Genomic DNA, 19,836 nt, shown 5'->3' on the forward strand with positions numbered 1-19,836 from the left:
TTGCCTGTTAGTATGTCTGACGAATTACCTTCTGATGATCGGTTGCCTGCTGCTGATATGTCTAACGAGTTACCTAATGATAATGATTCTTCTAACAGTTTGGTACAAGATAGTGGCATACCTAACGTAAATTCTGACGATTCTTCTACTTATCAGTTGCTTCTACGAGCTAATCGTGGAAAACCTAAAGTACAATATGAGCATGATATGCATGCCAAAGCCAAATATCCTATTAATAATTATGTGTCTACTCATCGCTTGTCCAAACCATATGCATCTTACATATGTCAGCTGTCTAGTGTATCAATTCCAACAAAAGTGCAAGATGCTTTGTCTGACCCTAAGTGAGTTAATGTCATAATAGTTGAGATGGAAGCTTTGGAAAAGAATTCTACTTGGGATTTAGTTCCTTTACCAAACGGGAAAAAAATTGTTGGATGTAGATGGGTGTTTACTATTAAGCACAAAGCAGATAATTCTATTGACCGATATAAAGCCAGATTAGTTGCCAAGGGTTATACTCAAACCTATGGGATGGACTATATCAGGAGACTTTTGCTCATGTTGCCAAACTTAATACTGTGCGTGTTCTTCTGTCCTTAGCAGTAAACCAGGATTGGCCTTTGTTGCAATTTGATGTTAAGAATGCTTTCCTTCATGGTGATCTTAAGGAGGAAGTTTATATGGATCTCCCACATGGTATTGGAACATCTCCTGAAAAAGGTGTATGCAAGTTACGAAAGGTTTTGTATGGTTTGAAACAATTTCCTAGAGCGTGGTTTGAGAGGTTTACAAGTTCAATGAAGAAGTTTGGGTATATCCAGAGTCATTCAGATCATACTTTGTTTCTAAAGCGACAAAATGGTAAGCTAACTACATTGATTATTTATGTTGATGACATGATAGTGACTGGTGATGATCAGAAGGAGATACAACGCCTTCAAAGTACCTAGCTACTAAATTTGAGATGAAAGAATTAGGTGAATTGAAGTATTTTCTGGGAATCGAGGTTGCACGATCCAAACATGGTATTTTTCTATCTCAACGGAAGTATGTTCTTGATTTGTTAGTTGAAACATGTATGTTAGATTGCAAACATGTTGATACTCCGATTAAGCAGAATCATCGTCTATGCTTATTTCCAGATCAAGTTTCTACTCATAAGGAATGGTATTAGAGGCATGTGGGGAGATTAATTTATTTGTCACACATCGCCTTGACATTGCTTATGCAATTAGTGTGGTAAGTCAGTTTATGCACTCACCTAGTGAAGCTCATATGGATGCAGTAACTCGTATTTTGAGGTACTTAAAGATGGCTTCTGGCAGATGCTTGGTTTTCTCCAAGAATGGTCATTTGAACGTCGAAGGGTATACAGATATAGATTGGGCAGGTTCTATCACTGATCGGTGATCTACATTTGGATACTTTACGTTTATGGGTGGTAATTTAGTTACTTGTAGAAGCAAGAAACAAAAAGTGGTGGCTAGGTCAAGTGCAGAAGCTGAGTTTCGTGGTATGTCTCATGGTGTATATGAGTTGTTATGGTTGAAAAAATTGTTGAGAGATCTTGGGTTTAAACCCAAGGGTGCTATGAAACTTCATTGTGATAACAATGCTGCTATTGAGATTGCTCATAATCCAGTTCAACATGATCAGGCAAAATATGTGGAGATTGATCGACATTTTGGATGCTGGAATTATTATGTTTCCATTTGTGGGATATGAAGATCAACTTGCTGATGTTCTTACTAAGGCTGTGTCCACTGTTCTAAAAATCTTCGCCTAGCGCCGCCTAGGCGCTAGGCCCCAGCCCACTGCCCCGATTAATGCCTAGGCCCTAGCCCACCGCCTAGACCACCTAGGCACCCGTCTAGACCCGCCTAGGTTGCAACTCACTTAGACAGAAAATACATAACTTTCATTTTGCATTTTGTTTTTTTTCCAATAAATTGTAAGAGACTTGTTGCATACTTGAATGAACAAACATTATATCCTTATTTCACATGTTTTCATTATATTCCAATACTTCATGATATATATGCATTCTATTTTGTAGTTTATGATGAAATTATATATATTTCAAGTAGAAGCAGACACTTATTTACATGAAATATGATAGATTTACTTAAATCCGCCTAGTCCGCCTAGGCGCCCGTCCAGGCCCTGCCTAGCCGCCTAGGCGCTAAGCCCCAGCCCGCCGTCCGACTAGCGCCTAGCGACTTTTAGAACCTTGGATGTGTCTAATAGTGTGTTTTCCAACTCGCTAGACAAGTTGGGCATGCGTGACATCTTTGCACCAACTTGAGGGGGAGTGGTACGAGTTATATATTAGTTAAAGTGTAAATAGTAGTTTATTGTCCCATGTTGGTGAAGAACATATGTAATACCAATTGTAACTCCTACATATACTCCACTTTGGAAATTAATGAATAAATAAGAAATTACCAAATATTGTCATATATATTTTTGGTATTTACCATGTTTCAATTCACATTTATTTCCTTTAAAAATATGGTTTAAACCGAACAAAACCAAATTCAATCCAGTAGTTAACTCTTTTTGTAATAGCTAAATGATTGTGTATATTTAGCTCAAAATCATCTTGATAAGTGGTTCAATTCACTCATGTTTACAATCACTCATGTTTTTGTCCCTCGTTTGAGTAAGAAGTAACAGGGGGTAGAACGAGAAATTCTTATATATAAATGTTGTATAGTAATTGGTTTCTTGGACTACAATGTGAGAGGTCGATGGGAAAGTGGATTGTGTTACCTATATTAGTAGCTTAAAGTTGGAGGTTCAAGTTTCGCTAACAAGACATTGTACGATAATTATATAACTAACTTATTGATTATGAAACAAAGGACATGGTGGACGAGAGGAGGGAGAAACGAAGGAATGTATGAACTATGAAACAAAAGCTAGAACCAAAACCTACTAAAAATTGTTTTTTAGTTCTTAATTTTTATTTTGTGTACCATTCTCCACACTTTTTATTTCTCATTATTCTTCCCACCATCCTTCCTCAATCCTCGATCAACCTTCATCTTTCGTTGTATGTTCTCTCTGTTTGAAACGAAATAGTTATCGAACGACCTTTTAGAGTTTTGTTTGTTTCCGGTTTTCAAATTCCTAAAGAACAACTTATTCTAATCTCTCTCAAAGGCAGCAATAACTTTTATTCCTTGTACTTAACGTATCCATCAAAATTAAGCTTCATCACAAAGATTGATTATCTATAGAGATTTATGTTTATTGTACTCATCACCAATCATCATAAGCTCAAAATAATGATCTGAAAAACATGTGTTGATATGTTAAATTTTTGAAGCAAAAACCAGCAAAAAAAAGGAGGGAAGATGAAGGAGAAGAGAAGCTCGCATGTTGCTCCTCCATTCCTTCTTTTTATTTATTTCATTATTTGGATTAATAAACATTCAGTGATATAATTAATTACATACTCTTCTGATATTACACAAAGAAAGTGAAGGCAGTAGGATTTGTCTACAGATGAAGAGAGGTGTCAATAAGGTCTGAGTTGTCAAAACTTTTTGCAGAAGCACTTGCTGCGGCAGAAGCTGCTTTTGTGTTGTTGGGCCATGAGTTTGTGGAATATGGCTGCAAATTAAGCCCGAGAGAGAGCGAGTGATCTGCAGGAGCACTTGGCCTAACCGGAACGACGATATCGGATTCGAATGAGAACTTTGCAGGCTGATGATCAAAATGCCTTGTTGTACAAACAACCCGTTGGTAATTAGTCTCTGATAACTTCTCCAGAAGCTGCTGCTCCTCCCTCCTCTCCTTCACTTTCTGCAGCTGCCTGAACCTTTCTTGCAGTAGAGCAATGGAGGAAACTGAAACCAAGGTTGGATCAGAAGCACTTTGCCTGCCCATTGAAAAGCAGCTTTTGAGCTTTTGATCTCTGAAGCTTTGTAGGTGTAGGGTTTGGTGGTTTTTTTTTTTTTTTTGGTTTTGGCTATAATTGGTGCTGAAGGGCCAAAACGCAATGAATGTGTTTATATAGCAGATGGATTATATATATGAAGATTGGGTTTTTTTTATTTAAATTTTAAGACTTTGGATGATGTAATATAAATAAGAATCGGCTGCTTTTCTGCAAAAATCCAATGGGAAAGGTTTAAGATACTGGTCTAGAGAAGGCTGGGTTGGTGGAAGGGTAGGCAAAAGCACTTTTGGAAAAGCTAGAGTGCAAGAAAATAGTCCAAAATCAAATGGAAGTAAGCATTTGGAAGGGAGTTTTGGAGAATCCACTGTTAGGTCATGCTTTGTGTCCTCTTGTCTTTTAAGACACTGTTGGCATCGATGACTCCGATTTTATCTCTGGCTTGCATTTGGGGAAATATTGATTCTTTTTTGTACCTGCTTGTTTTAAAAATTCAGCATTTTAATTTTTTATTAGGGTTGCCACTAATCTATGATTTAGTGTTATTGCTCTTCACTTGTAAATAAGAGAGACTCGATTTACTTGAATGACGAGTTTATACATATTATAGATGACTCATTGTGTGGAGTATTCTCAAAATTATACTGGTACTACTGTATAGTGATATTCATCTCTAAAGAAATCTCAAGTTAACTCATTTAGATGACGAATTTGATACTAAGTTATTTTGGCTAACTCATTACGTGGGTAATTTCCCGAATGTCTACCCCTTAAAATATAATTTCGTTTCATAAAAAAACTGTTTTTGGTGGGGTTTTGAAGGTGAAGTTCATGGAATGAAGATGGGGATGTATATAAAAGACAATGATTAGAAGGAATATATATATTTGGAGTCATGGTGTTTTTGATGGGGACCCATTTCATGCACTTTGTATATGCAGATGAGGAGGGCTGGCATTCACTATATAATTAACAAAGCTCTAAATCAAGGTTTACATTTCTGTTTGTCTTTTATATTTATGGTCAAATATTTCACCGAAATTGAAAGAAGTAATTTGGTCAGTGAAGAGATTTTTTAGTGCATCGGTAACATGATTTGGTATACTTTTTGTAGTAATAAAATTAGTTTGAAACTTAAAAAAGAATTTTCAACCAATATAGTATGACACTTCGGACCATGTTCCCGGCACAACAAAAAATTTCTCTAGTTAGTGTTATAATATTAATCACATTCTTGCTTCTTTATAGAGTCTATGGGACTACGAGACCATATAGGTCATAAGTTCGGATTTATACAATCTTATATTTATCTTTCTCAACACATAATTGGTTGTCTTAATCTCTCTTATTATGTGACTAATCACGTGATGAGGAGGTTATCCAAAAAAACAAAAAAAATCACGAGATGAAGAGTATGTTTAAACTAAACTTAAATATAAACACGTAATTGTGTATAACGGGTGACACCTAAAAATCTCTCGAGATATGGGTATGTTTGAAGAGGATATGAAAATCAGGAAAGTTTCGCTTCTAGCATTTATCCTTGCTAGATTTGGAGGAATCTGGAGAATTTGTATTGTAAAATCACTAGCAGGTGGCATGTGATAGAGAAAACAGGTACTAAAAATACTATTTGGTCCAGCACCAAAACTAACCAAACAGGAACTAAAAGTGATAATTTCACTCTTTTACTATCGCTATACGTTTTTGTTTAACCATATTTGTTGTTTATGTTTGATTTATTTAGTCCAATAATCAGAAATAAGAATGATGCGTAGGAGAAAAATAATGTGCGGTTATCATCTTTCTGATTTTAAACTAAATTGCGAGAAAGAATATTTGAACCTGAATGTAGATAATAAAACACACTGCTTTAGCCAACTTGACTACACTCGAGTTTGCAAAGATTATAATAGGTTTGATTGTATAGTTTCAAAAGGTAAAAACAAAGTTGAGAGATGCATGTGTTGTAGGAAATGATGAATAGTGTAGTGTGGGTGGTTATGTTGCTTGGGATTGAAGGTTTGGTAATGCATGGAATAATTGAGATTGAAAAGATCCAAGCCATATAAATGGAGGACATGTGGGGGTCCAAAGCCAAAGCAAACCTCAGGGATTTTGATTTCCGTGAAGAATCAACTTTTGCCATAGAGGGGATGCCCTTCTTTGTTTTCTTCCCTTGAAACAACCAAGCACTTGAACCCAAAAACTAACTAATCATTATTATTCTTCGTTTTGAGAGACTTTTTAATATGTTCAGAATACAAGCAATACATCGTATGTTCTTAAACAAGTGGAGGGAAGTTATTGTGTTCCAACACTTGTATAATGATATATGATATATGTATCTATGTTCTGGACATTCTGAAAAATCTATCATTCCTTTTATTGAGAAAAAAATTAATTCAAGTATATCACAATTCTTTCATGAAAGATGGGTTTCTTAAATTAATGACACGATTATTTACTAGGAATTTGAATTAATCTGATTTTGAGTAAAATATAGATATTGAAATTATATACTATTTGGTCCAGCACCAAATCTAACCCAGCATGTGGAATATAAGGCTTCTATTATTGCGAAAAATAATAGGTTTTTAATTCAAGTGATATTTTAACTTAATTAAGAAAAGTGATCATTTCACTCTTTTACTATCACTATACGTTTTTGTTTAACCATATTTGTTATTTATGTTTAATTTATTCAGTTCAAATAACCAGAAATAAGAATGGTGTGTAGAAGGAGAAAAATGATGTGCGGTTATCATCTTTCTGATTTAAACTAAATTGCGAGAAAGAAGATTTGAATTTAAATGTAGATAATAAAACACATTACTTTAGCCAACTTGACTACGCTCAAGTTTGGAAAGATTGTAATAGGTTTGATTGTGTAGTTTCAAAAGGAAAAACCAAAGTTGAGAAAGGCTTGCGTTTGTAGGAAATGATAAGAATAGTGTAGTGTGGGTGGTTATGTTGCTTTGGGATTGAAGGTTTAGTAATGTATGGAATAATTGAGATTGAAAAGATCAAGTCTCTTTTTACCAAAAAGGAAAAGATCAAGTCTAATAAATGGAGGACATGTGGGGGTCCAAAGCCAAAACAAATCTCAGGCATTTTGATTTCTGTGAAGAATCAACTTTTCCCATAGAGTGGATGCCCTTCTTTGTTTTCTTCCCTTGAAACAACCAAACACTTGAAGCCAAAAACTAACTAATCATTATTATTCTTCGTTTTGAGATACTTTTCAATGTGTCCAGAACACAGGCTAAGTCACATGTTCTTATACAAATAGAGGAAAGTTTTTTTCTTTTTTCAAGTGTCCCTAGACTTGTATAATGACATAATATATGTGCCTGTGTTCCGAACACCATGAAAAACCTATCCTTCCTTTTATTGAAAAAAAAAGTAATTCAAGTATACCACAATTCTTTCATGAAAGATGGTGTTATTAAAGTAATGACACGTTTATTTACTTAAAATTTAAATTAATCTGATTTTGAGTAAAATATAGATATTGAAATTATATACATTTACTATTTACTAATACATACAATACAAAATACCAAAAACATGTTATATGATTGTCACACTACAATCCAAAATCTAATACTTAAAAGACTAGGAATCAATTTATTATGTGATATTAGAGGAATATTTTTGTTCACCATCATCAATTGATGACAATGCTCACAAACCCTATTTATCACCATTGAACAAGTTTGAATTTCGAGATCCGTGTAATAGATAAATACAAAACTCAAAATTTAAACTAATCAAACAATAAAAAGTAGAGTAGTGAACATGATCACCACTTGAAGGTAGTGAACAAAAATGCACCCGTATTCCAGATATTGATATATAACTCATAAAATGAATCATAAAAAAGTAGAAACTCACATCTCATAATTACAAATGCATCTTAATTACAAATGCAACTGAATAGATCATGGTTTCTTGTTGATATGGGCTACCAAGCAATAATTTCAACCACCCTGGTTTCTTCTTCTTGTTTTGAGCTATTTTAGTCTCCTTGTTCCTTTTGGTGCAATCCATAACTCCAACTATCTCCCTCTAAACTAACTAATTTTTTTATAAGTGATATTCCAACTCTAAACTGGATTAAGGAGAGAGGAGAGGCTCTGAACCAGGAACGCAGTGAGTTGAAGAGAAATGGCATAATCTCCAGGACAGTCCACCACTTGCTAATAACTCGCTTGAAAATACTTTTAAAATGATTGAAAACACTTTTAAAATGATTGAAAACACTTTTGATGAAAATGTTTTAGAAACCAATCCTTAGTAAAAATTCAAGTAGATCCTGAAAAAACACTTTAAGTGCTTCCTGCATGAATCACATATTTGGTGCTTCTTCCAAAAAGCACTTACAATGCTTTTGGAATCCAAAACCAATTTTATCAAAAAGTTTTCCGTCATTTTAAAAGCACTTCCAAATAAGACCTTAACTAACTCATTCATTCCTTCATGATATTAGTTCCGAGCTAGGCATATGTCAATTTTGGAGGAAGGATGACATGAACTTGTAAAACCTTATTCTCAGAGGAGCTTGCCTGAACTTCAATAGAGGAGTTGGGAAGAAACTTAAAAATTCATTCCAAATTGGACAATAGCAATCAGATTGCTGACACTTGATTCTGATTTCAGCCACTGCAGATTCAATTAGACTTATACAAACTGTTTCTCTGTTGCATGATACGATTGGCAACTCGGATTGAACTGTAGTACATTTGGGAACCAAAGTCGCCTAGTACAAGGCCGAAAGTACAAAGCTCAGCCTCCGAGCCATTTGTAGGAGTGGGGCGGGTTTCTGCCTCATATAGCTGGTGCCGGAGACTGGGGGAAGTTTAGGAGAGATGAGGAGACCCAGCAGCTGCATAACCTTCCCATCCTCGCATCAAACATAAGATGCCGGAAATTCTTCCACAACCGCCAGAAGTAGTAGGGAGGTAGGAGCTAATTCTTCCACTATACAAAATGATGGAATTACAAGAAATTCTTTATTGACAGTACTATGAAATACCAATCCACAAAGTATCTATGAGTTACAAAAAATCTCACGAAAAATGACTGCCGGGAAGGAAATACCAAAAAAGAATCCCTTTTACGGTTCTTTTTTGTATTTTGTCGGAATCCACAATACAGTTCATACCAATAAAATCAAAGGAAATACTAGGCAAAAGATCAGCAAAACACAACCGAAGGGGATAAAGCTTATTTTGTCCCTTATCGGAACCAAAATCAAGGAGTAAAAGATGAAAGGAAACGCTCAAGAACAAATATTTACAGTGCAATTATCGTTTGGGAAAACTAAAACGTTGAAGCTACACGGAGTCACAAAGATTCAAGAGATCAATGATACAGAAAGTGATCACACACCAACATTTTAGCATACTAGCACAATTAGAGGAAAATTAAAAAAGTGTTTAACTGGAGCAAAATGGGCTCAATTTTAGAAGGGCCTGAGTAATCCCTACACTAAATATTCCTAATCATATTAAAATGGTTAGGTCAAATTTAAATGATCATTTATCCTGAAAGTTAGGTAAAATCAGGTGGCACCTATAGATAACTTCTTGTTGATAATTCAGAAATAAAATGGTTCCACTCGCAGACCGTCCAAGTGATGATCCAAGGGATCATTTGGTTAGGTTTTTGCTTTTAGTTTCTTTTTCTTTTTCTTAAGATAAATAAAGAAGAGAGAATGAAAATAAAGCGGAGAGAGAGAGAGATAAAGGAAAAGACATCAAATGAGTTTTTAAAATAAAAAATAAACTATAACAGAAAACCAAAATGTTACCAAAAGGGCCTCAACGTATGTTATTGTAAAACTGAGGTATACATGTAAACGACTGTTGGTGTATGATGTTACGGCAGCAAAACAATGCAACATTGGTATCAAACAAGGTGTACCTTAAAATCTTCTTGCCCAGTATTTCTGAGGAAAGAGGAAACTTTCCACTATGGAACATTGAAGCTGCATCACCTGCAAGTACATATGCCAAGAATGTCTAGCTCTGAAATCCATTTTATAAACACTATGATAGCATGAATATTTTCTAGGCAAGTCAAACCAGCCAAATGAGCACCATAAAAAAGATATCAAGATAATCCATGTAATTAGGAAGCCTGCTATGCAGAAACACTCTAAACCCTAAACCAACTAACGCACTATACAGACGGTAAACCAATCATACCTATCCACACAAAAAGATAAATTAAAATAAATGGTAGATATCTTTCATGAATACTTTAGCTTGACTAACCTATGTCTTCCTAAGGAATCTGCTTCATGCAGACCAGAATTCAGTTTATCTTCTGAAAATGACTTGTCACTTCTACATATATAGAATAACAAGGCAATCGTCAAACTTATTTTTTTGGTGATTTTAGACAAATGATGCCACCAACCAAGCACCAAAAAATGTAATAGAAATCAACGAATGCTAATGAAGTTGAAGGCAAAGTGCCATCTACTTACCATGAATTGCATGGTCAAGCTGCAAAGTGGTCACAACATAGGAATATATACACCTCAGGCCAAAAACAGTGCCATTTCTTATTATTTGATAAATGAATCTAGATAATGAATTTTCTTTGCCTCCATGTGTATAAAGAAACCATGATCAATGTACATCCTTCAAATCTTTGTTAACAATTTGAGAAGTCACCACAGTCTCGTTTATTTTAGAAAGTTCTCTGGCCAAAATAACATACGTCTGGGTACTGATACTGCATTTTTCAGATTCAATAACATGAAGAAACTTCATGCATAAATCTGAATTCCCTTCCTTCAGTAACCCATCAATTAACACAGTCCAAACAATCTCATCAGTATTCCATTGTTTCTCTAGCATCCTTCTGAATAATGTTTCAGCTTCTTCCACTCGACTCACCCTGCAGAGGACACTAATAAGTGCCTTATAAGATGATAAGTGTACCTCAAATCCCCTATCTGCCATCAAACCAAAAATTTCCAGCGCAGAATCCACTTTCAAATTCATACAATAAACAAAGAACAGAGACAGATAAATCTTATTAGTGGGGCAGAACCCTTTATCTTTCATATGCTGCAGCAACTGATCCGCCTCATAATATCTACCATCTCTGCACAAGCCTCTCACTAAAATGTCATAGGTATGAACAGTTGGTTCACATCCATACTCTGACATCCTAGCTAAGAGATTACACAACACCTCAATAGAGGTATAGCTCTCCTCAGAGCTGCAACCATACATTTCTTCATGTTGGGACTCAAGGCCCACAACATTCTCTGTCAGCAACTGGCTTTCCCTTTGCAACCCCTTGACCAACACAGAATAAGTTCGGTAGTTGGGCTTGCAGCCAACATCAACCATTCGCCTAAGGAGCAGAAACGCATGATCTAGCTTGCCAAGTATAACAAATCCATCAATGAGTGTGGTATATGTTACCTCATCAGGAACCAATCCTTTCTGATCCATTTCTTTAAGTAACCTCTCAGCATCATCAGCCTTACCCTCACGACATAACCCAAAAATGAGTGAACTATATGTATACAAGTTCGGCAAGCAACCCTGCTTTCCCATTTCATGGTAGATTTGGAATGCAACGTCAGTACTGCCATTCCCACAGAAGCACCTAATTAGAGACGTGAAGGTAATGACATTTGGAGCCAGTCCTTGCTCCCCCATCTTTGTACATAATTTTTTAGCTTTTTCAATCTGATTATCATTGCACAAACCACTTATAATGGTATTGTAGGTTTCAATACCCGGACAGCAACCATCCTCCTCCATCCGCTCAAATAATGCCAATGCAGCATCTACCTTCCCCTCCTCACAATATCCAGCAATCAAAGCAGTGTAAGTGACCTGATTGGGACGAATGCCTTGTTCTACCATCTCATGGAAAATAGTAGATGCCTCTTCAGACTTACCTGCCTTGCATAACCCAGAAATAAGTTCAGTATAAGTCCATTCATCTGGTTCACATCCACTCCATTTCATCAAATCCAATAACCTCACTGCATTGTTTAATTTACCCCCATCAAGGTATGCATTGATAAGTGTGTTATAAGTAATCACATTTGGAGAGGGTCCCACCTTCAGCATTTTGCTTAAAAGCGTCATTGCCTTATTAACGTTACCTATCAAACAGAAAACCTTGATGATTCCATTGTGTGTTTGGGTATTTGACAAGGTACCATGTCTTTCCATCCAATAAAAAATCTTCTGAGCCATGCCATATCTTCCTGTCTCACATAATTCATTTATCAATGTATTGAAGGTAACCGTGTTTGGGACCAAACCGTCCTTCACAAGTTTGTGATAGAGTCCAACAGCAACATTGAGTTTTCCTGTCTGAGACAACCCGCTGATCAATGCTGTATACGTATGAACGTTAGGATGGCAACCCCTGCTCCTCATACTTTTGAAAAGCCCAATTGCTTCCACCAGTCGATTGGCCTCACATAGTGAAGTAATTGGGACAGTGTAAGTAAATACTGTGGGTTCAATCCCTTTCTCTACCATTTCATCAAGCATATCCAGTGCCTCATCCACCTTTCCCTCATTGCATAGCCCATTGATAAGAGTTGAATACGTAACCGAATTGGGGTCACAACCTGCCTTCACCATCTGATCATAAACGTCAAATGCCAAATTCACCTTACGATTTCTACAATGCCCAAGAATCAACGATGTATAAGTAAAAACATCCGGGAACATATCGAACTGAAAAATCCGGCTCAAAATCACCTCTGCTTCCTGAACCCTGCCTTTCTTACACAATATATTGATCATTGTATTAAATGTCAACAAACTTGGTCTAATCCCACTATTAAGCATCTGAGTATAAACATTTCGAGCTACACTAACCATCTCGAACTTTCCCAATTGTATCAAAAGCGTATTAAAACTAAACAATGTAAACTGAAAACCAAGTCTATTCAAATCATTCAAATACTCAATTACCCATTTGAGCTCTTCCTCCTTCCTACAAGCCTTGATCATTAAAATCCTCACACGATCCGCAGGCGCAAAAAGCCGCTCCCTCACAAGCCGATTAAGCATTGACGAGAAGCAGCCCATATCGTGTTTGTAAAAATGCCTCTTAGAAACCCAGTAGAAGAATCTCAACGCCGAGTCAGTGTTACGGTGGGACTCGATGATCTTCGACACGTGATGGGTTCTGAGCTCGGGTCCCAGCCAGCTGAGCTCCGAGCTCCGTTCCCATTGGGGGTCGCTCAAAATGTCGCAGATTCTGGCGACCAAGTCCGGGAAAGGTTTGGAGGGTTGAGCGGGTTCGGAGAAAAGCCTGGTTCTTGTTGAGAATTTGAGAAAATGGTTGGAACCCAATAGAGAGCGGAGGGTTTGGAGGGGCTTTAACATTTCGAGCTATGGGGAGGTCATGTGGGATTGCAGAAGAAGAGGATGGTAAAGTTTGGGACTTTTGCCGGTTTTCAGAGATATGGGGATTGAAGGGGGTTGATTGGTAGGGGGGAAGCGTGAGTCGACTCGGCGAGTTGGTGAACGTGGTCATTGGAGAGCCATAACCAGCAGCTTACTGGAGGTGGAGGGAAGTGGAGAGAAAGGTTACGCTGTTGAGTAAAAACTAGGGTTATTTCACTCGGAGACGGAAAAAGAGGGAAATATAACAGAAAGGCCAAATTGCAGTAATAGTTTCATAGTTTACATGAGCTTTCACTTTCATCCCTATACAAATTCTTACATTTTCATCTTTGTTGTTTTGATCTATTTTGACCTTAGTTTGGCCCCGCTAATTAAATTAGTTTTTCGGTCTAAGTTTGTGCACATCTTCTCATTTAACAAAAAATTTATCATTTGACAAACTAGTGTACGATGATGTCGAAAATGAAAAACATAAATATCTAGCATATATCAACCTATTACGAACGATTATTGCGATAATATTTTTCTTGAATATTAAGAATAAAAAAGAAGATTAACAGGCATATGACAAAAAACATTGTCGAAAATATTTGGGTCCCTCAATTCTCTAATAGGTAGTCTTGTAATCATGTATAGTAACTCTAGATATTATCTTCACTTGCTACTAATGAGAGAACATGAGGAGTGTACCTGCGAAAGACACTCTAACACTCAAGTTAGTGAGTCTTTAAGATGATTGTCGTAAGATTTAGAATAATTGGTACCTTTTCCCTTTTAATAGGTGAGTGACCTTTACATTTGAAGTATTGAGCTCCAAGTTCATGTTCGTTAATTTTCTTTATAATCCACTAATAACTCTATCATAAACACAAAGTGGTCACATAACAAATTACTGACTTGATCGTAGCTCCACTTCCCTATAGAGTGCACATGCCTTATTTGGTTGAGTAAAATATGCTCCCATGTTCCTTAACCCACAAACACGTAATCCATCATGAGTAGGTAGCAATTAACAAAAGAAAAGAAATAACAATAGGCATTTGACGGATTTGACCAACGGTGTTAACTTAATGAAATTACATAGGATGAAAATGTAAGAAAAAAAATACAAGGACGAAATTAAAAACCGAGATAAACTACAGGACTATTAGTGCAATTTAGTTGTGGTTATACATGGGCCACTCAGACGGTCAGACCCCTTGGTTGTGGTTATCATCTGATCCACCAACGCCATTGCAGGTTGCAGCAATGCTTCAGCTCACACCATCTCTCTCTCTCCTCCACAAACCATTTCTCTCTCCTCAAACCCTAAACCCCTTCTCGCTTCTCCAAACATGCAAAACCCTACAAGAAGCAGAGCAGCACCACGCCCTGTTCCTCAAGACCGGAACTTTCAGCCACCCTTCAGTCGCCTCCTGCTTCCTTTCTCTCTACGCCGACCCCAAAATCAACAACCTCGACTACGCCCGCTCCGTCTTCGACCAAATCGAACAACCCTCGTTGGTGTCTTGGAACGTCCTCATCAAATGCTACGTCGGAAACCAGCGGTCGCATGATGCCATTGTTTTGTTCTATGAATTGGTTCATGAGCTTGTTCCCGATCATTTCACTGTGCCGTGCGTGATTAAGGGTTGCGCTCGGTTGAATGCGATTGAGGAAGGGAAGCAGATTCATGGATTGGTGTTGAAAATTGGGCTGGGGTTGGATAAGTTTGTGCAGAGCAGTTTGGTGAGTTTGTACTCGAAATGTGGTGAGATTGGTTTGGCTCGGAAGGTGTTTGATGAAATGCGTGACCGAGATTTGGTAACTTGGAATTCGTTGGTGGATGGGTATGCGAGGTGTGGAGAAGTAGAAGTGGCAATGGAGTTGTTTGATCAAATGCAGGAGAGGGATTTGTTTTCTTGGACTGTTTTGGTCGATGGGTTGTCGAAATGCGGGAAGGTGGAGATGGCTAGGGAGGTGTTTGATAGGATGCCAAATAGAAATTCGGTTTCTTGGAATGCCATGATTAATGGGTACATGAAAGCTGGAGAGGTTGAGACGGCTCGTCAATTATTTAGTGGGATGCCGGCAAGAGATGTGATAACTTGGAATTCAATGATTGCAGGTTATGAATTTAATGGGAGGTTTATGGAAGCATTGGAGTTGTTTCAAGAAATTTTGAAAGAAGATGTCATGCCTAGTCATGCTACATTGGTCAGTGCTCTTTCAGCCGTTTCGGGATTAGCTATCCTGAGTAAGGGGAGATGGATTCATTCTTTCATGGTAAAACATGGATTTGAGTTAGATGGCGTGCTTGGTACATCCTTGATTGATATGTATTCCAAGTGTGGGAGCATTGAGAATGCTCTGACCGTATTTCGAGCTATACACAGGAAGAAATTAGGGCATTGGACTTCTATAATTGTCGGTTTAGGAATGCATGGTATGGCTGACCAAGTTCTTGAGCTATTTCTCGAGATGCGGAAGAATGGAATGCAGCCTCATGCTATAACTTTTATTGGAGTCTTGAATGCATGTAGTCATGCCGGATTGGTCGATCTTGGCCGTTTCTATTTCAATCTGATGACAAATGATTATGGAATTGAACCCACAATTGAACACTACGGTTGCTTTGTAGACATTTTATGTCGGGCTGGCTGTCTGGATGAGGCGAAGAATGTCATTGAAAGTATGCCCATGAAACCAAACAAAGTAATCTGGATGAGTTTGCTCAGTGGTGCTCGGAATCATGGAAATGTTGAACTTGGCGATTATGCTGCTCGTCACCTGATTGAAGTGTCTCCCGACACTATTGGATGCTATGTTGTTCTTTCTAACATGTATGCTGCTGCTGATCAGTGGGAGAAAGTTTCACAGGTAAGAGAAATGATGAGAATGAGAGGAGTCAAAAAGGACCCGGGATGCAGTTCCATAGAGCACAGAGGTGTGCTTCATGAGTTTATTGTGGGTGATAAATCACACCCTCGGACAGAAGAGATATATTCGAAGTTGAGTGAGATGAGAGAGAAACTGAAATCTGTAGGACATGTTCCTGACACAAGCCAAGTTCTGTTGTGTCTTGAAGAGGAAAAAGAGAAGGAAGCTGAACTGGAAAACCATAGTGAAAGATTGGCTATTGCATTTGGTCTCATTAATTCGGAAGCTGGGAGTCCTATTCGCATTATAAAGAATCTTCGTGTCTGTAGCGATTGCCACTCTGTCACTAAACACCTATCCAGTATCTATAATCGTGAGATTATTGTGAGAGATAATAGTCGTTTCCATCATTTCAGAAATGGCTCATGTTCTTGCAAAGATTTTTGGTGACTAACTTGTTTGTCTGCTGCATTGACGGCTGTGTTCAGCTGCTCACAGCCTTAAAGCAAGAAGCATCAGAATGCATCTACCTCTATGCTTGCGCTCTTAACATTGGAGCAGCTATCGGTATCATTTCTTCTGATTCAGGCATATTTTTACATGTTCATTTGATGTATTTTAGCATTATAGGCAGTCATGAATGTGCGCATTCATTTAATGATGCGACTTGTCCCTCACAAAAGCTGCCCCTCCTGTAACAGGGATATGACTCATAGGTCTTGCTTTCCCAAAATTCTGCATTGGCAAGAGACTCGCACTAACAAGATAGGGAATCTTCATTATACAGAGTCTGAGTTTATAATGAGAGATAATAGTTGTTCCCATCATTTCTTTCACCCTCCATTGGAGAAAGGCGTGTATACTAGGTGCCCTTGGTATTAGAGGCAATCTTCATTGTATACTGATTACCCCCGTAGTAAATGTAAACTTATAACGACAGTGATGTAAAAAATTCTGATTTTTCTCAAATTGACTGTTTCATACGTTCTCTTTGTGCTTTGATTGAACTGAATTTTTTTCTACTTTCCCCAACCTAAGTTGAAGAAACCTATGCCTGCACTCTTGAATTGGAATGGCCATTGTTGTCGGTTCTTTTGATTGTGGGAACTTCTTGTGTGTTTATTTAATATATAGCAGTACAGGCAGTCTTGATGCATGTCCGGATGCTGAAACTCTTGAAATTAGAATGCAACTGCAGTCCCTGTATTGGCTAGAAACTTGTGCACCCCTTAGATATATATTGGCTAGAGACTTGTGCACCCCTTAGATATATGGGCAGTCTACGTTATGCTGACGTTATAGTGAAAGGTAATAGCCATTCCCATTGTGCAAATCTTCATTATACTAAGATAATAGTGAAAGATGATCGCTCTTCCCATCATTTCTTTCACCCTAAGTTGACAGAATTCGTATACTTGGTGTCCATATAGATATAGTGTAGGCAATCATCATTGCAGAAATTTTATGCCCTAATTAAACTTAATTTGCCTGATGGTGACGGATTGATGAAGAAACCTGAGATCAATCTATGAGCTTATGGTTTCGGCATTGACTTTCTCTTGTATTTCGCTAGTTCGAAGCATCCTCCATTTGTTTCCTAGTTTAGATTTACTATATTGCCACAAAGCATGCATCTATTGATAGGAATTCTTGAATGTGCAGCACAATTAGACAAATAAAACGAAGGAGCTTGGGAGTTTTTTACTGCATACAGCGGTTTCAATACAAGCAGTTTCTAGTAAAATTGCATCAGAACTAATGGAGTCCACAACAAGAGAACCTCAACAAAAGCAGTAAGTTCGGGTAATGTTACAGATGAACGGCCATGACTTGAGGTTTCTTCACTTTCCAGGGACGAAGTTGGTGGCGTAAGCCCATGCGTTGTTGGCCACTGGGTCAGCGATGTGGTCGAAGAGGTTCTCCACCGGTCCCTTTCCAGTTACAATAGCCTGAACAAAGAATCCGAACATTGAGGTCATAGCCAGACGCCCGTTCTTAAGTTCCTTCACCTTCAGTTCAGCAAAAGCTTCGGGATCATCAGCAAGTCCAAGGGGGTCAAAGGCCCCTCCTGGGTAAAGTGGGTCTAGTCCTTCACCGAGTGGTCCTCCTCCAACTCTGTATCCCTCAATGAATCCCATGAGCACGACCTGGACAGCCCAGATTGCCAAGATGCTCTGAGCATGGATAAGGTTTGGGTTGCCAAGGTAGTCAAGGCCGCCCTCAGAGAAGATTTGCGATCCAGCCTTGAACCAGACAGCCTCGCCGAACTTGACGCCATTCCTTGACAAGATTTCTGGGAAGACGCATCCCAGTGCACCAAGCATGGCCCATCTGGAGTGGATCACCTCAAGCTCACGGTTCTTGGCAAATGTCTCGGGGTCTGCAGATAGTCCAGCAGTGTCCCATCCGTAGTCTCCGGGGAATTCACCGGTCAAGTATGACGGAGTTTGCTCGGAGAATGGTCCCAAGTACTTGGGGCGGTCTGGGCCGTACCTGTTTTGTCAGTTACAATGTAAACTTCTCAATGGTATATGATCATGTTGTTCTTGTAACAATGTTGCTATACATTGAGCTAAAATTTATCGTGTATATCATAAGCATGTCCGCTCATAAGCGCTTCTGTTAGAAGTGCTTTTATTATAAACATGTACAAGTCTTTGTTTAAAATCCAAGTGCTTTCCTACGAAGCACATAGCAGGTACTTCTCCAGAAAGCATTTATATTCACGCATGGGAATTTTAGTAGAGTTGCTTGGAAAGAAAGATAGGTTATGCTGACATACTAGAGCCAAGGTACTTACCATATGCTCTGGGGGGCACTTTTGACGGTGCGCCGCATGGAGAAGCGGCCGCCGCCAAGGCCGCCGATCTTTCGGACGAGCTCATTGGACTGCTTCAAAGCAGTCTGGCCAGCAAATGCTGATTGTTGGATTGCAGAGGTTGCCATTGCTTGCTGCTTTTTTTCTGTTTGAAGTTTTGGTGGTGTTGAGCAAGCCTGCCGAGATGCTTTCAACCAGGGAGAGGTCAGGGATGTTATAACGGGGAGTTGAAGATGATGTGGATTAGGATATGTACACGTCAGCGGCATCCTATTGGTTATCAAATAGATTTGGATTTCCGATCTGATTGTCGTAGAGAGTGAGAGGTTCTCTCTTTGCCACGTGGCAGACAGATGCTGCAATGTTTGTGGTTGGTGAACACAGGCCACAAGTTGACCAAAAGACAAATGTTTCGCAGGTCCACGGGTAAAATCATAAAATTACCTTGTGTTTTTGCTGGCTTGAGGTGAAAAAAATGGGAAAGGGATTCTCTTCGGATCCCTTCCACCTAATCTTTCTCATCAAATAATCCGGATTTTTAAAATTTGATTTAATGGCTAAAATTATTATAACTTTTAAAGTGAATCCTGTTTTTAACTGTTGAATCAAATTTCAAGGACCATGATTGTCTGACAAAGACAATTAGATGAAAAGGATCAAGAGAGGATCCTTAAAAAAAAATCTACCTTTAATTCGGACAGCGAAAATTATAAAATACGTTAATTTATAAATACGATGTGAAATTTAACTGGATGATGTGATCCACTTAAAAGGCGATGTGTTGTAAGACTCTTCAAACTATTTATTGGCTGCTATGAAAGAGTTGTATAGCTGCAGTAGTTTTT

At 38.1% G+C, this 19,836-nt stretch overlaps 3 protein-coding genes across 6 annotated transcripts; 1 reads left to right on the plus strand and 2 right to left on the minus strand.

Annotated features, from left to right (window-relative positions):
* Positions 1-8,494: 8,494 nt before the first annotated feature.
* LOC126583301 (pentatricopeptide repeat-containing protein At5g65560-like) lies at positions 8,495-13,551 on the minus strand. 4 transcript variants are annotated; one of them, XM_050247639.1, is made up of 4 exons: positions 10,404-13,551; positions 10,189-10,260; positions 9,836-9,908; positions 8,495-8,890 (listed from the first exon to the last, which is right to left on the minus strand). In XM_050247639.1, exon 1 carries the CDS (start codon positions 13,291-13,293, stop codon positions 10,549-10,551), a length of 2,745 nt encoding a protein of 914 aa, XP_050103596.1. In that variant the 5' UTR covers positions 13,294-13,551; the 3' UTR covers positions 8,495-8,890; positions 9,836-9,908; positions 10,189-10,260; positions 10,404-10,548. The 4 variants fall into 4 exon arrangements, with proteins under 4 accessions (XP_050103596.1, XP_050103593.1, XP_050103594.1 ...); XM_050247636.1 differs by lacking the exon at positions 10,189-10,260; XM_050247637.1 differs by having other exon boundaries at positions 9,836-10,260.
* An 876-nt stretch (positions 13,552-14,427) lies between these two features.
* On the plus strand, positions 14,428-17,142 carry LOC126582191 (pentatricopeptide repeat-containing protein At5g48910-like). Its single transcript, XM_050246224.1, has 2 exons — positions 14,428-16,740; positions 16,875-17,142. Exon 1 carries the CDS (start codon positions 14,488-14,490, stop codon positions 16,621-16,623), a length of 2,136 nt encoding a protein of 711 aa, XP_050102181.1. The 5' UTR covers positions 14,428-14,487; the 3' UTR covers positions 16,624-16,740; positions 16,875-17,142.
* A 707-nt stretch (positions 17,143-17,849) lies between these two features.
* Positions 17,850-19,188, minus strand: LOC126582192 (chlorophyll a-b binding protein 151, chloroplastic). The gene is made up of 2 exons (XM_050246226.1): positions 18,974-19,188; positions 17,850-18,666 (listed from the first exon to the last, which is right to left on the minus strand). Exons 1-2 carry the CDS (start codon positions 19,117-19,119, stop codon positions 18,015-18,017), a joined length of 798 nt encoding a protein of 265 aa, XP_050102183.1. The 5' UTR covers positions 19,120-19,188; the 3' UTR covers positions 17,850-18,014.
* Positions 19,189-19,836: the final 648 nt, after the last annotated feature.

This window comes from Malus sylvestris, chromosome 9 (assembly GCF_916048215.2).
Source record: "Malus sylvestris chromosome 9, drMalSylv7.2, whole genome shotgun sequence".
Lineage (NCBI taxonomy): Eukaryota > Viridiplantae > Streptophyta > Magnoliopsida > Rosales > Rosaceae > Malus > Malus sylvestris.

Coding starts and splice junctions, on each gene's coding strand:
- LOC126583301 (XM_050247636.1), bottom strand. CDS start 13,293: ATGTTAAAGCCCCTCCAAACCCTCCGCTCTCTATTGGGTTCCAACCAT.
- LOC126582191 (XM_050246224.1), top strand. CDS start 14,488: ATGGGCCACTCAGACGGTCAGACCCCTTGGTTGTGGTTATCATCTGAT.
- LOC126582192 (XM_050246226.1), bottom strand. CDS start 19,119: ATGGCAACCTCTGCAATCCAACAATCAGCATTTGCTGGCCAGACTGCT. Junction 18,667..18,973: donor AGTGCCCCCCAGAGCATATG/GTAAGTACCTTG, acceptor CTGACAAAACAG/GTACGGCCCAGACCGCCCCA.